The 12,622-nt window shown below is 38.3% G+C and overlaps 1 protein-coding gene across 1 annotated transcript in view; it reads right to left on the bottom strand.

Annotated features, from left to right (window-relative positions):
- Positions 1–1,034: 1,034 nt before the first annotated feature.
- The window catches only part of LOC108145172, a 33,747-nt gene continuing 22,159 nt past the window's right edge, over positions 1,035–12,622 (bottom strand). Inside the window, exons 6-7 of the mRNA XM_017270416.2 lie at positions 3,280–3,453; positions 1,035–3,023 (exon numbers count right to left, since the gene is read on the bottom strand). Of these exons, the coding sequence (XP_017125905.1) occupies positions 2,065–3,023; positions 3,280–3,453 (1,133 nt within the window). The 3' untranslated portion in view covers positions 1,035–2,064. The remainder of the gene's footprint in view (positions 3,024–3,279; positions 3,454–12,622) is intronic.

Genomic DNA, 12,622 nt, shown 5'->3' with positions numbered 1-12,622 from the left:
TTCATTAGGCGAGAAAAAGCGAGGAAAATCGAGGAAAAGCGAAGAGAAGTGAAAGAAAAGCGCAGAGCTACGTTGTTGGATCACCGCCAAGCTCATTTAAAATGAGCTGGAAAACTGGAAGACTCATTCATTATTCGCACGACTTAAATAAGCTGGCTGGGCCAAATTTTACCCTGCACACAGAGTACACATCACAAGTTGAAAGTCTGTTTCTGCCCCCAATCCTCGCCATTTATCCTTCAGACGCGACCCTTTTCTAGGATTTTTCTGTTTGGCTTTTTTCGCTTTCAAGTTTGACCATTTATTTAAACTTTTTATTTAGCCAGATTTCTATTTTCGCCAAAGACTCTCCGGCAATAAATTCAATTCTCCTTTTCCTCTTTATTTTTGTGTTAATGTTAACCCCTTTAAGGCATCCGGGCAGGGGGTGAATTAATTTTCTTAAAAGCTTTTCTTGGCGGCGATGATTATCCAAATCCCCGCCTTACTTTTCACTCACACACATTCTGTCTTTTTCTGCGGCCTCTCGATTTTTATACATTTAATGACGGCTTCAAATAAAAAAAAACGGACAGTATAAGAGTGAAAAATACCTAATCTGGATTAGTTTTTAAGTATTTAGAGCCAAAAAGTTCTTGCAGATCGATTTTAATGGATTTTATACTTTTAATAACTAGTAATAAAATAAAATAAAATAAAATCAGGGATCAAATGCATCAAAATGTAGTCACAAATTATTTGATCATTTTGGATAAATTTGTTCTCATCTATATTGATATTTCTTCTAAATGTGCATTATAGACTTTTTTGATGCAGATAGATAAACAACTTATTAATTCTTTTAGTTGAAATTTTTATTAACGAATCTTTGGCACACTACTCAAGTACCTTATATACAAATCGGTGTATTTTTGTGTCTGTCTGTGAATCAGTGTATTTATGTTCTATGTCATTACTTAAATTTATTTTTAATCAATTTTAAAATATGTATTATTATTAATTCATTCCTTTTTTATATTCTTACGTTTTTTGTGTCTTGCAAAAAAAAATGGTATATTCTTAAACATCTATGTTTAATTTTAGCAAATATTGATTTAGGAGGGGGAAATACAGAGCAATATATATGTTCAATGTACACAGATCTCGTATATATTCGTATTTATTATGTATGTGAGCCCCCGCCTTCAACTGTTTGTATATATATTTGATTCTTAGGGCCATGCTAATTGATTTAAATTCGATATGTGAGCCACTTACATTAAGGTTTACCATACAAAAAAACACAAAAAATTTCTTAATGCGAGTATTGCTTCTTGAATTTGATATTCAACGTTTTTGGATTTCAAACAACTTTTAAATTTGAAATTAGAATATTGCAGTCAATATGTACGAATTTCACAAATCAGAAATAAGTATTTTAAATTAATTCAATTTATTTCATTTATTACTTTGTACTTAACACTTTGCAGCTTAACTAATTTCTTAAAATAAAAATGTATTAAATTGAAATGCCATATTAAAGTATTAAAGTATGAAATTTAAGAACAAAACTACTTGAAGATTTACAATTTTCATTTGTTTTGTGATGGTATCAAGCGCAATTTAAGTAAAGATATTCCAGTTTATATAACTTATATAATAATAATTTAAATAATAATAAAAACATTAATTGAATTAGTTTTAAATTTCACATTCTACGCTATACAGTTTAATCTGAATGTGAATGAGAAAATAAGTAAGGATGGGACTTAAATTATTTCAAAACTCAAGTAATTTCGATGGAAATCAAATCCGGAGAATACAATTTGGTGTAATTTATAAAGAAAACAGAGCTGATAAAGGGATTTCCCAATAAGACCTAACAAATTCAAGTAGCAATCACCGCCAGCTGCGATATGGCGACTATTCACAACACCACAAGCTCGCTGCTGAACTATTATTATTCATCTTTTTCTTTTTCGAGTGGACCAGCTAAGTGTTCCGCTCCTCCCACAACTACTCCAACTCCTCCACCCCCTGACCTTGGGCCGCCAGACAAGTGCCGAGCAAGGCGGCCGCCAGCCGCTAGTAGGGACGCCAGACATCCGCCGATGGTTTTGGGGTTCGCGTCCTGATGGGCCCGCCAGCACCACCACCACTTGAGCCACTTGCCGATCGCGAGGTGGTGCTGACATCATCCAAATCGATGGTCTCCACGGGCGACGGTGATCTCCGGGTAGAACTAACCGGCGGCGAGGCATTTGGATTGGCATTCTCCGCATCCGGTGGATTATGGGTGATCAAGGTGACACAACGTTTAATCAAATTCACACCATCATGATCGGGATTGCCACTCAGCAGTGTGGGTCCAACGACATTCTCCTGACTGGGATTGATATTGGCTGCCGCGGCGGCTGCTGCGTTCCTTAGCCACGGGAGATCACTGTAGCTGCCGTACAGTTGGGTATACAGCCACTGGCTGGATTGCGGTAGCAGCGGACTTTGCAGGAAGAGCTGAGCGGCCAGAGCGGGATTGAAACTGTGACCACCGCTGCCGGGGGCAAAATGATTGCCACCGGCTCCAGCAAAACCGCCAAATAATTCCGTGGGATTTTTGCCACTGCGTTGGATGAGGGCGGTGAAGGCGCCACCCGAACCGGGTGAACTTTCACTCAGCGAGCCCTGTACTCCTCCACTATTTAGATTCAATCCCACCGATTCCGTTTCCTCCGCCTCCGCCTCCGCTTCCGCCTCCTCCTCGTCGTGGGTCAATGGTGAGCCTAGACTTTTCCTCGGCGAACCCGTCACCGAAATGCTGTCGCTTTCGAAACCGGCATCAATGTGGTTGCTGCTGCTATTGTTGTTGTTATTGTCGTGCTGCAAACTGGTCACCGGTGGCGGCGATGACGTCATCGGCGGCTGGACAAAGGCGCTCAACTGAGTGCCGCTCGTGGTGGTGGTGGTGGGCGATCCCTCCGGACTGGTGGTGCTATGTGCCGCGCCGACGGTGGCCAATTGCTGCTGCTGATGCTGCTGGTTGTCCCCTAGAACATACATTTTATTAATAACTTATTTATTCAGTATATAATACATAGGGAGAGGTGCTTCAGAAATCTCTACGGTTTTGAAATAATTTATAAAAGTATGCAATAGTACATCTTTCGTTTTAAATCAATCTGCATTTCGGATTAAAAATATATTGTATTATGTATATTGCATACTTATAGACCCAATTTTATAAGTTGATTTCTGTGGCACCCAACACTATATATATATACATTTTGAGATCTCTTAACTAACCACTCAATCCGCGCAGGCCACTGGCCGTGGGAAAGGCCGCCGCCGCCGCAGCAGCATGATGGCCAAAGAAGGGGGCGGCGGGAAAGGCGGCAGGACGACCGCCCAAGGCCATGTGGGCACGCCAATCGGGCGCGTGCAGGTGGCTGTGCATCCCGACCAAATGGTGGGCAAAGCCTGCAAAGAAACAATTTTAGAAATTTTAGATTTTAAATTTCATCTATGAAAATCAGTATACAATAAATAGAAGTAAAGCTTATTACAATTTAAAAAATGTATTTAAAACCCTGATCAATTAGAAGATCAAAAAATGTGTGAATTTTAATAATAAAATAGATATTTTTATAAGTAAAAATTTGTTTTCAAGTTTGCCATCTTAAAAAGGGGAACATTATTAAGAAATTTGTTTTTTTTTGCGAAAATTTTATACCATTTTGTTAGCGCAAAGAAAAATTTTAGAGAAGACATTCTTCATTTATATATTGTGATTTCTGTTTAGTTGACAATATCACAAATAAGCTCAAGAATATCACTCTCAAACATACATTTAAGTACATAACACTAAAAAAATACTTTAAGTTGGCAACATAGAAACAATATATCAACCTTTTCAGAAAATGGTCTTCAGTTACTTTTTAAAAATTCTGTAAATGATTTGAGCTGCCATTACAAAATTTTTGAAATTGCCTTTTGCAGTTAAATGATTATTGACTTTTTATTAGTTATGATTTTATCGTTAAAACTTTTTTAACTTAAATGTAAGGTATTAAAGACAATATTATTAAAAACATTACATTTTTCTATATTTCCAAGCAGAATTTTCACATAAGAAATGCCAGACGGGTAGTTCATAAGCCCCCAAAATACAGTTCATTCCGGGCCAGTATCCCGTGGACACCAAGTGCAATGCCAAGACCAATAACCAAAATCTCACAGACCGAAAAAAAAGACACAGGAGCAGGAAAAACGAAGGCCAAGGCTGAGGGGCAGGAGAAAGCCGAAAACCGAAAGCCGAAAGCCTCGTCTCGACCACATATAGCCCACTGTGCAAGACCAAAAATGCTGCCGCACATTTCGGTTGCTGCAAAACAACATTGGCAAAGGACTTCACATACCCCCGCCCCTCCCCTTACAGCATGTTCCCCCAATCCCCCAATCCCCCAACCCCCCTGCAGTGGCGGCCATTGCTGCTTATGTATAGACGCCACCTGCCCCAAGACAAGCTCCTAAATAAATTCATTAAAATTATCCCCCAGCTAGTGGTGTCTCGCTCACGCTCTCGCAATCGTTCCATCTCAGTCGGGTCCTTGCTCCTTGCTCCTGGATCCTGGCTCCTGGCTCCTGGCTCCTGGCTCCTTGGCCATGTCCATGTGGCCGCCATCAAGTGGCAGCCCACAGTTGCGGGCATCCTGCAGGATCCCTTCTTCCCCGTCGTTCCTTTCCAGAAAATTGCAGGGGAAGGTGCAGCAGAAGCAGCAGGAGCAGCACAAGAGGCATAAGAGGAATAAGATGGCTGAAGGCAACGCCGACGGCGACAGAGCAAAAAGAGGCCAAAAGGAGCCAGAGATGGCACTCGAAAAAAATATAACGTATACGCCACATGTGACGATTACTTTCTCGTCATATATTCTTAAATTATTAACACACTTGAAGAGAGGTTATTTCATCACATGTTCTTCAATTTTTCAATTACAATGCAAAAGGCTATGGCGAAAATTTATTTTAAAACAATTTTATTTATTTAGCAAATTACATTTTCAATACAAAAGATATTTGACTGAAATGATTGATCAATTCCCAGAAACTTCAATCAAAAATATAATAATTTTTAATTAATTTCAACATAAGATTAGTATAAAATATTAACCAAATAAAACCATTTCAAAATTAAGCAAACAATAAACGATAACGCAGTTAACTGAAATCACAAAGCAAATGTTAAAAATTGCTATTAAAGATGCTTTAAGAATCTTACAAAATTTTCAGCAAAGGTATAAAACACATATAGGCGGTCGCTTAATTTAAAAATGAAACAATTATTTCTTATAAATTAATAATTGTGTAAGCAAATATAAGTATCAAAATAAAAATACACAGTTTGCCATTTATTGCCTGCTCTTCTGTATGTGTTCACCTCCTTTTTTCCTAGCGCAGACAATTTTCTCTCAGTGTATTTTGTGCCAAGGAGCTGGAGCTTAAGAAAACGCCAAGACGTATTTGAGTGAGAGAGAGAGAGAGAGAGAGAGAGAACTATTGGGAAAACTGATAAGAGAAGAGCGGAGAATTCGAATTCTCTGGCGGGAAAGGCTAAGGCTAAGACGAAGGCGAAGGCAGACCGACCACAATACACTCACATCCTCGACACTCTCCCTCTCTCTTTCGCGCACCCAGCTAGCCGTCCCTTTCACCGGCGGACTGGCTGAATTGTCTCCGTCTCGTTTTAACACACTTGAGGCCAAATACTTGGCCAAGTTTTGCCAAAGTTTGCAAACCAAAATTTCACCGAAAATGTGACACCAACGAACCAACCAAACGAACCACTGCAGCACCACCGTCCCACTTTGCCGCCCACTTTGCCGCCCACTATTCCGCCCAATTTTGCACCCGATTTTCGCTTTTCCCTCCTCAAGTTTACCGCCCACCATCTCCAAAAGCATCTTGAGTCTTGAGGCAGCTGCATTACTTGATTGGCATGGCTGCATGACATTTCCATTCTTCCGCCCGCACACATCAATTCCTTTGGCTTTATCTATGGCTCGCTATATATGGGTATATATAGTCATTGATATCGGTACAATGCGGGTAAAACTGGGTCAAACTGCCATGACAAGTGGAAGTTGTCATCATCTCGACATTTCGCCATGTCTGGTGTCTTTTTTGATGGAAACTTTTGCTGCTCAGTCAAAACAAAGGCGGCAAAAAAGATGACAATCGGTTGGCGCGTGCACATATATATGGCACTCACTATACCAAAATGGATGTCACTGAGATGGCAACTTTCATTCGAGGACCCATTGTCTGTCAAAGAGCCTTTCAAACTTTTGCACTGAAAAGGGCTTACAAGACGGTTTCATTATTAAATTTCTTTGGCTGCAGGAGCAGCATCCTCAATAAAAAGACGAAAACATTGCTTTAGAATACGAATACTTAAATTCAATGTGTTAAATTTGTAAATTCTTTAAACTTCAATTTTTTTTTTTTCAAAATAAAACTTTGTGTCTATGCACTCTTTAAATTATTACCTCGCTTTCAAGAGATTTCCAAAATTTGTTTAACAATGTGTCAACAACATCGTTTATGCTTCTAATATCTTAGTAGTCTTAAGAGACAAGTATATACTTGCAGAGCTCATACTAAACAATAAATATTATAAAAAATAAATAAATCTTAATATTTGTTATCTATAAATTACCAGATGAAGCTCAGGCTTAAAACAACATCCCTGTCTGCTTAGTTTAAATTTTATTTAGGTCGATTTTTTTAGTGAACAATTTTTATTTAATATATAATAGTTTAATATTTGTATATATTTCGTATGCTCTATTGTTTCGCAACTGTTCACAAAATACAATATTTTATTTAAAATGCAATCTAAATTTAATAAGAAAAACTGTTTTGTCTTTCAATTAACAATAAGCAGACAAGTGTCATCTTACTTTGACTGTTCATTATGCGTGGTATTCTACATTTGTTTATTAACTTCTTTTTGGTTTGTATATTTATATAATTTATGTTCTGGAAAAACAGCTGGGACACCATTTTATAGTTGTGTCACGCAAAATGACAGTAGTTACAGTCCGCAAAAGTACGAGGATCGTTGTCGTTGTCCCCTCGACCCCTTAACCCCTTAGTGCCCCCTCTTCTTTTTCCATCCCCTACTATTTTGACACCCTTTTTTTTGCACTCCTCTCCTATTTTCGTTTCTCTAGCTTGTTCAATTTTTTAAGCATTTCCTTTAGGTCCTAGTACACATATAGAAATCGTTACCGCCCACGATTTCGAGTGCTACTTAAAGTTGCCGTCGACGTTGACTGCGGCAGAGGCAGCGACGCCGACAGCGACTGCGACTGCGGCAGAGGCAAATGGCAGACCGTTGAGCAAATTGTGTTTTCCATATAATATAACATCACGTCGATTTTGGGTAACCCAAAACTATGTACATATGTATGCCACTGTCTGTGTCCAAAGCACACACACAAACGTATAAATGGAGGGGGGGGAAGTAAGACAGGGAGAGAGTGCGCAAAAGAGAGGGGGATAGACAGAGAAAGAGAGAGAGAGAGAGACCCCATAACTGCAACCTAAATATGCGGTCCTGTAAGGAAACCCTATGTGCGATAAAGGGTTAGCCGCTTTTGGTGTCAGTTTTGGGTTTGCCATTCCTCGGCTTTTCCACCGCTTTCCCAGCGCCTTTCCCGACACCCCCTCCTTCTCCTCCTCCTCCTCTTCCTTTTCTTTTTTTTTTTGCTTTTCCCTCACGTTACGGTATTCGTCGATGGCTGGTCTGTGTGAGTGTATTCCCATTTGGGACACTCTCAAAGTCGCCTCCCACTCGCCCCGCCCCGCCCCCTCCATGCCACTCCTCCAAGGACTCTCCCAGGACCCTCCCCCTGTACATGAGTGGGTCTATCGGTGCCTGTGTGTGTGTGTCTAGTGGTGTTGTGTGTGTGTGTAAGAGCATAACGCGGTGCCATTGGTGCGCCGCAAAAAGCTTTCATGAGTCCGGCGTCCTACGCTTCGGCTTTCTTTTTCCTCCGCTCCGCTTTTCTTTTCTTCTAGACGTTCTTTCACTGCTTTCTTCTTCTTTTTTTTTGCCATTTTTGGGTACCGCAATGTGGGGAGATTCTGGTTGGTTGGCATGGGTTAAGAGAGCTGGGGCACAGGGCGTATGCTTGTTGCCGCCTTAGAAACTTTGGCCCGCAAGGAGCTCGATTGTCGGTCAAGAAACCAACTGAGTCGGGAAAAATAGCAATTTTGATTTATATAAATTTGTATGATTTATTAAAGAAATAAGTCATTTGCCTACTAAATGCTATGCCAATCAATGTTTTTTTGAAATGACAATTAAATTAATTAGAAATAAGTAAGATACGCGATTAGGCTAAAATTTTGTTGCAATTTTTGACTGTTTTAATTAATTAAAAAAAAAAAAAAACTGTACCAATTGTTAATTATAAATTGAGTTGATGAGCCCTGTAGCAAACTATAATTAATTAAAATGAAAACCGCATAACCATAAAAACCAATTAAGGTACGGCTTAAATTAATTGATTTTAAATCTTTAAGTGCATTACGAAATACTTATTTAGGCATTACATAAATTGCATAAAAAGACAATATAGATAAGACAATTTAAATGAAATTTTAAGAAACCACATAATACAAATGTGTGTTTGATTTTGAGTAAGCTGGATCAACATATATATATTTGACTTGAATTTGCTATATTTTTTAAATTTCTTTCTTTTCATAAAACATATTTGAAAAATCAGGATCACTTTTAATAGATTTGTTTCGATTTTAAATGCAAAACAAATTTATCGTACTTAATTCTTAAACATAAATGAAATATGCAAGTTCTTAGCAATTTTTTAAATCAACAATACAATTTAGATTCACAAACTAAATTATTTACAATTTAAAAAATTAAACTTTTAATAATGAACCAATGTTGTTGTTTTTAAACTTGAAATAAAATACTTTTTTAATATATAGTTATATATTAATTAAATACGAATATTTTGATAAATAATAACTTATTAATCTCAACTACAATTGCATATTGTATATTGTATATACTATATTTTTGCTTAAAAATTATAGAGTCCCGAAATCATACTAATATTCTGGTATAAAGAAAGCGCGCAATCTTTTGAATTTAAATTAATAAGCATTTCTATAATATTCTTGGTTTATTCCAAATTCTTTAGGTATTTTCGCCAAGAGATTTTCCGCCCACATTGACTTGCCGTCGGCAAATGCGCTGAAATTTCTATGCCACCGACGGCATTTGCGATTCCGCCGGCAAGGCAGGAAAATCCACCCACTCCCGGAAAATTCGCCCAGCCAGCCACAATGAAAACGAAAGGCGACAGCGCTCACGACGAGCGGCAAAGAAAATGCTGCTGCTGCTCCTGCTGCTGGAAAAATAAAGTAAAAAATGTAAAAGCAAAAACAGCGAAGGAAAAAACTCAGCGACGCGCAACAATTTCTCACCACAAGACGTTGCCTTGGAAAAACAGGAATGGGAAAAAAGAAAAGCCAGCCGGTTTCCTAACTCACCACAAAATAAGGGGGTGGTGGGTGGATTTTCTACAAGGGGGAGGAAGGGGGCGGGGTGGTGCTACTGTATTGAGCGCCACCCCACAGCCCCAATCCAAAATGTTCCCATTTTGAGCCTGGCCGACGAATCAGGGGAAATCACCCAAGTACATGGTCCGCATTTTCACTCGAGTCCGTTCGAGTTTCACTCGAATTTCCGAGAGCAGAAAACTCGGCGTCTGCGCATTAGCAACATAAAATACAAATACAAATACAAACGCAAAGGGAAACGCAACGCCAGCAGCAGTAGGAAAATAAAGAAAGGAAATTCTATTGCTGTTTTCCGTTCAGCGCGGACATCGCGGCGGCTGCTTTGTTTTTGCCGCTGGCTTTCGTTACTTTCTGGTGCTTATTTTTTTAATCAACTACTATTGACAATATAATAGTTAAATAACATGTTTCTATATTTATGATAAGATGAAGAAGCAGAAATTATTTACGCATAAATTAATAATTATAATTTTATATTATTCTGTGATTTTGATAAACTATTGTGCTAGCAAATTTAATTAGGAACAGGGTTATCTAATCTTATAATTACTTATTAAATGAAATATTAATTTATTATATTAAAACTTTATTTGTGTGTTTAATTAATTGTGACATTAACAAATAAACAAGGAAACTAGGAAATAAATTCCAACATTTTGTAATATTTCACCAAGCAAACTATTTAAATTCTAATTTTTTTTAATTTTGAATGAAAAGTGTTGAATTAATGGAAAGCATTTGTCGATCAATCACTGTGCCATACATTATTTAGTACTATTAAAATCGTCTAGGGATTAGGCTGAATGGAAAATGCAAAACAAAATATATTATATATTTATTTAAGAGAGTAGTTCGTATATGATACAATTATTTTTACATATACCAGCTAATAACAATAGTAAAATAATACACATTAAGTCCCTTAAGAAAGATAATCTAATTTGAAAATTTAATTCAAATATTATTGTAAACTTAACTTTCTAAAAAGATAATTGCGTATGATACATAATTCTCGAATTTTTGAACTAATATGATAAATTGATACTAATACAAGTGCTGATAAAAGTTACAACCACGTTTTTTAGTATTATAATAAGCCCCTCCAATCGGTAAATCCTAAATGTTAAGTTTAAGTTGTAGGAGTATTTTATAAATATTAAATAAACTATAATAATGCATTTCAAGTATATCAATGTTTCTCTTAAGATCGTTGAAGAATAAAGTACCAAATTGTAAATATCTGGGGATTATGTGACTTAATAACTTCACAATTCAGCAACATGTATTCCACCCCCGCCTAGCTTGGCCACCTGGCAACCCTGGCAGACAAATAAAAAGGCGCACAATTTTCTGCGCCTTGGCCAAGAAAAAAAAAAAAGGAATGGGAGCCAGTTAATATAGACCTCCCAGTCAGCCAGCTGTTGCCAATCACTTATCGGCGGCATTCGCCACAGGTGAAAGGTCGTCGCGCCCCCTGCTTTACTCCACCCACCACCCACCACCCACCACCCACTGCGCCCCTCCCCTTATTTTCAAGCCAAAGTGTCTGTCATATCAGTATTTACATGTATTTGTTGTAGATTTGCAAATTGTTTTGGCAAATTTGTTGCTATTTTGTAAGCTCCTGACAGGGATCCCTGGTAACGGAATCTGCCAGTCCCCCTCCCCTTGAAAAATACCACCACCTCCACCCCACACACACGCACAATACGCACAAATTCACCGTTACACAAGTGTTGTCAACACATGCGTTCAATAAGTGAGACATGGGTTTAAGGGGTGTGGGCGTGGGTGTGCTGCCTTGGCATGCCAGTCTCACACACACGAGGCCACACCACACCACACCACACCATCACCATCACCACCACCCACACGGAGAGAAAGTAGAGAGAGAAAATGGTATACATTTATTTCCTTAAATCTGCACTGAATTATACCATTTTATTATTATCTTATTGAAGTTTACTTAATTGTTTTAATTAAATCATGCAACTTTTTGGAGCTAAGTGCAAATATGACATTTTACAGGCAAAAACGTGACCCACAACAAAAAAAGTCTTTTTTTTTGACCCTTGACAACCTCAGCTAATGATATTCCTTTGATTTTCAAGAAAATAAATAAAATTGTCCAGTTTTTGCTTTTTTTATAATTGTAATTGTTTTGCACGGCAAACGACCTAAACTTTCGATAAACATAATATTTTAGGCTTATTCTGTGATAAGTTCTCGCAGTGCAATCACATACACATATACAACTCAAGGCCAAGGCGTAACAGGCCGCAAGTTATTGCCAAAAAAGAAAAAATTCTAGCATACTTGTCAGGGAGCCGAAGGAAAAAATGTTTTTTCCCCGGCATTTCGGCAAACATATTTTCGCAAATGTTATAAATAATTTTAAACGCACACCTTGTTGAACCCCCCTGAAATGTTGCCATTTTGCAGCTTCCCACCTCCCGTTTTTTGTCCCTTTTTTGGCACAGGCCACGACCCTTGGCGTATTAGTGTCGCATTGACACGTAAATTGACATGAAATTGAATCAATGCTGTAATATGTCCTTGGGGGGAGTGCAGGCCAAAAAAAGGGGAGTGGGGAGGTGGGGCGGAGCCACTCCTTTGGACTCCCACAAGGACAATGACTTTAAAATATCTCCCTCCGTGTATATGTGCTTAGCTCTTGGCTGGCAAATTGAGCTGTAGGCCTCGCCTTAACCCCCCACTGCCGGTGACTGTGCAAATTTTGTGCGTCTGTCTGCATGTTTGATTATATGTACTAAATCATCTCATTCTTTCCCTTTTTTTTTTTTTTGGAATTTTTTATTTATTTTTTGGCAAGGGTGATGCCGAGTTTATTAACTTGTTTAAAGGCAGTGGCGTTTAACCCTTTAAGGGCTTGGCGAAAGCCACCCCCGTGTGGAAGGAATGGGAGTGTTGAAAGGGCAAGAACATGAAAGAATATGTTGCAAATGGGGGGCTATTGAAGTTTAAGTTTATGCTAGGGCAAGTGAAGGGTTAAGAGTTAAAGAAGTCAACAGTT

Source organism: Drosophila elegans, unplaced genomic scaffold (assembly GCF_018152505.1).
Source record: "Drosophila elegans isolate 14027-0461.03 unplaced genomic scaffold, ASM1815250v1 contig_149, whole genome shotgun sequence".
Lineage (NCBI taxonomy): Eukaryota > Metazoa > Arthropoda > Insecta > Diptera > Drosophilidae > Drosophila > Drosophila elegans.
Note: the sequence above shows the minus strand (reverse complement) of the source record. Positions and strands in the feature narration are given on the sequence as shown.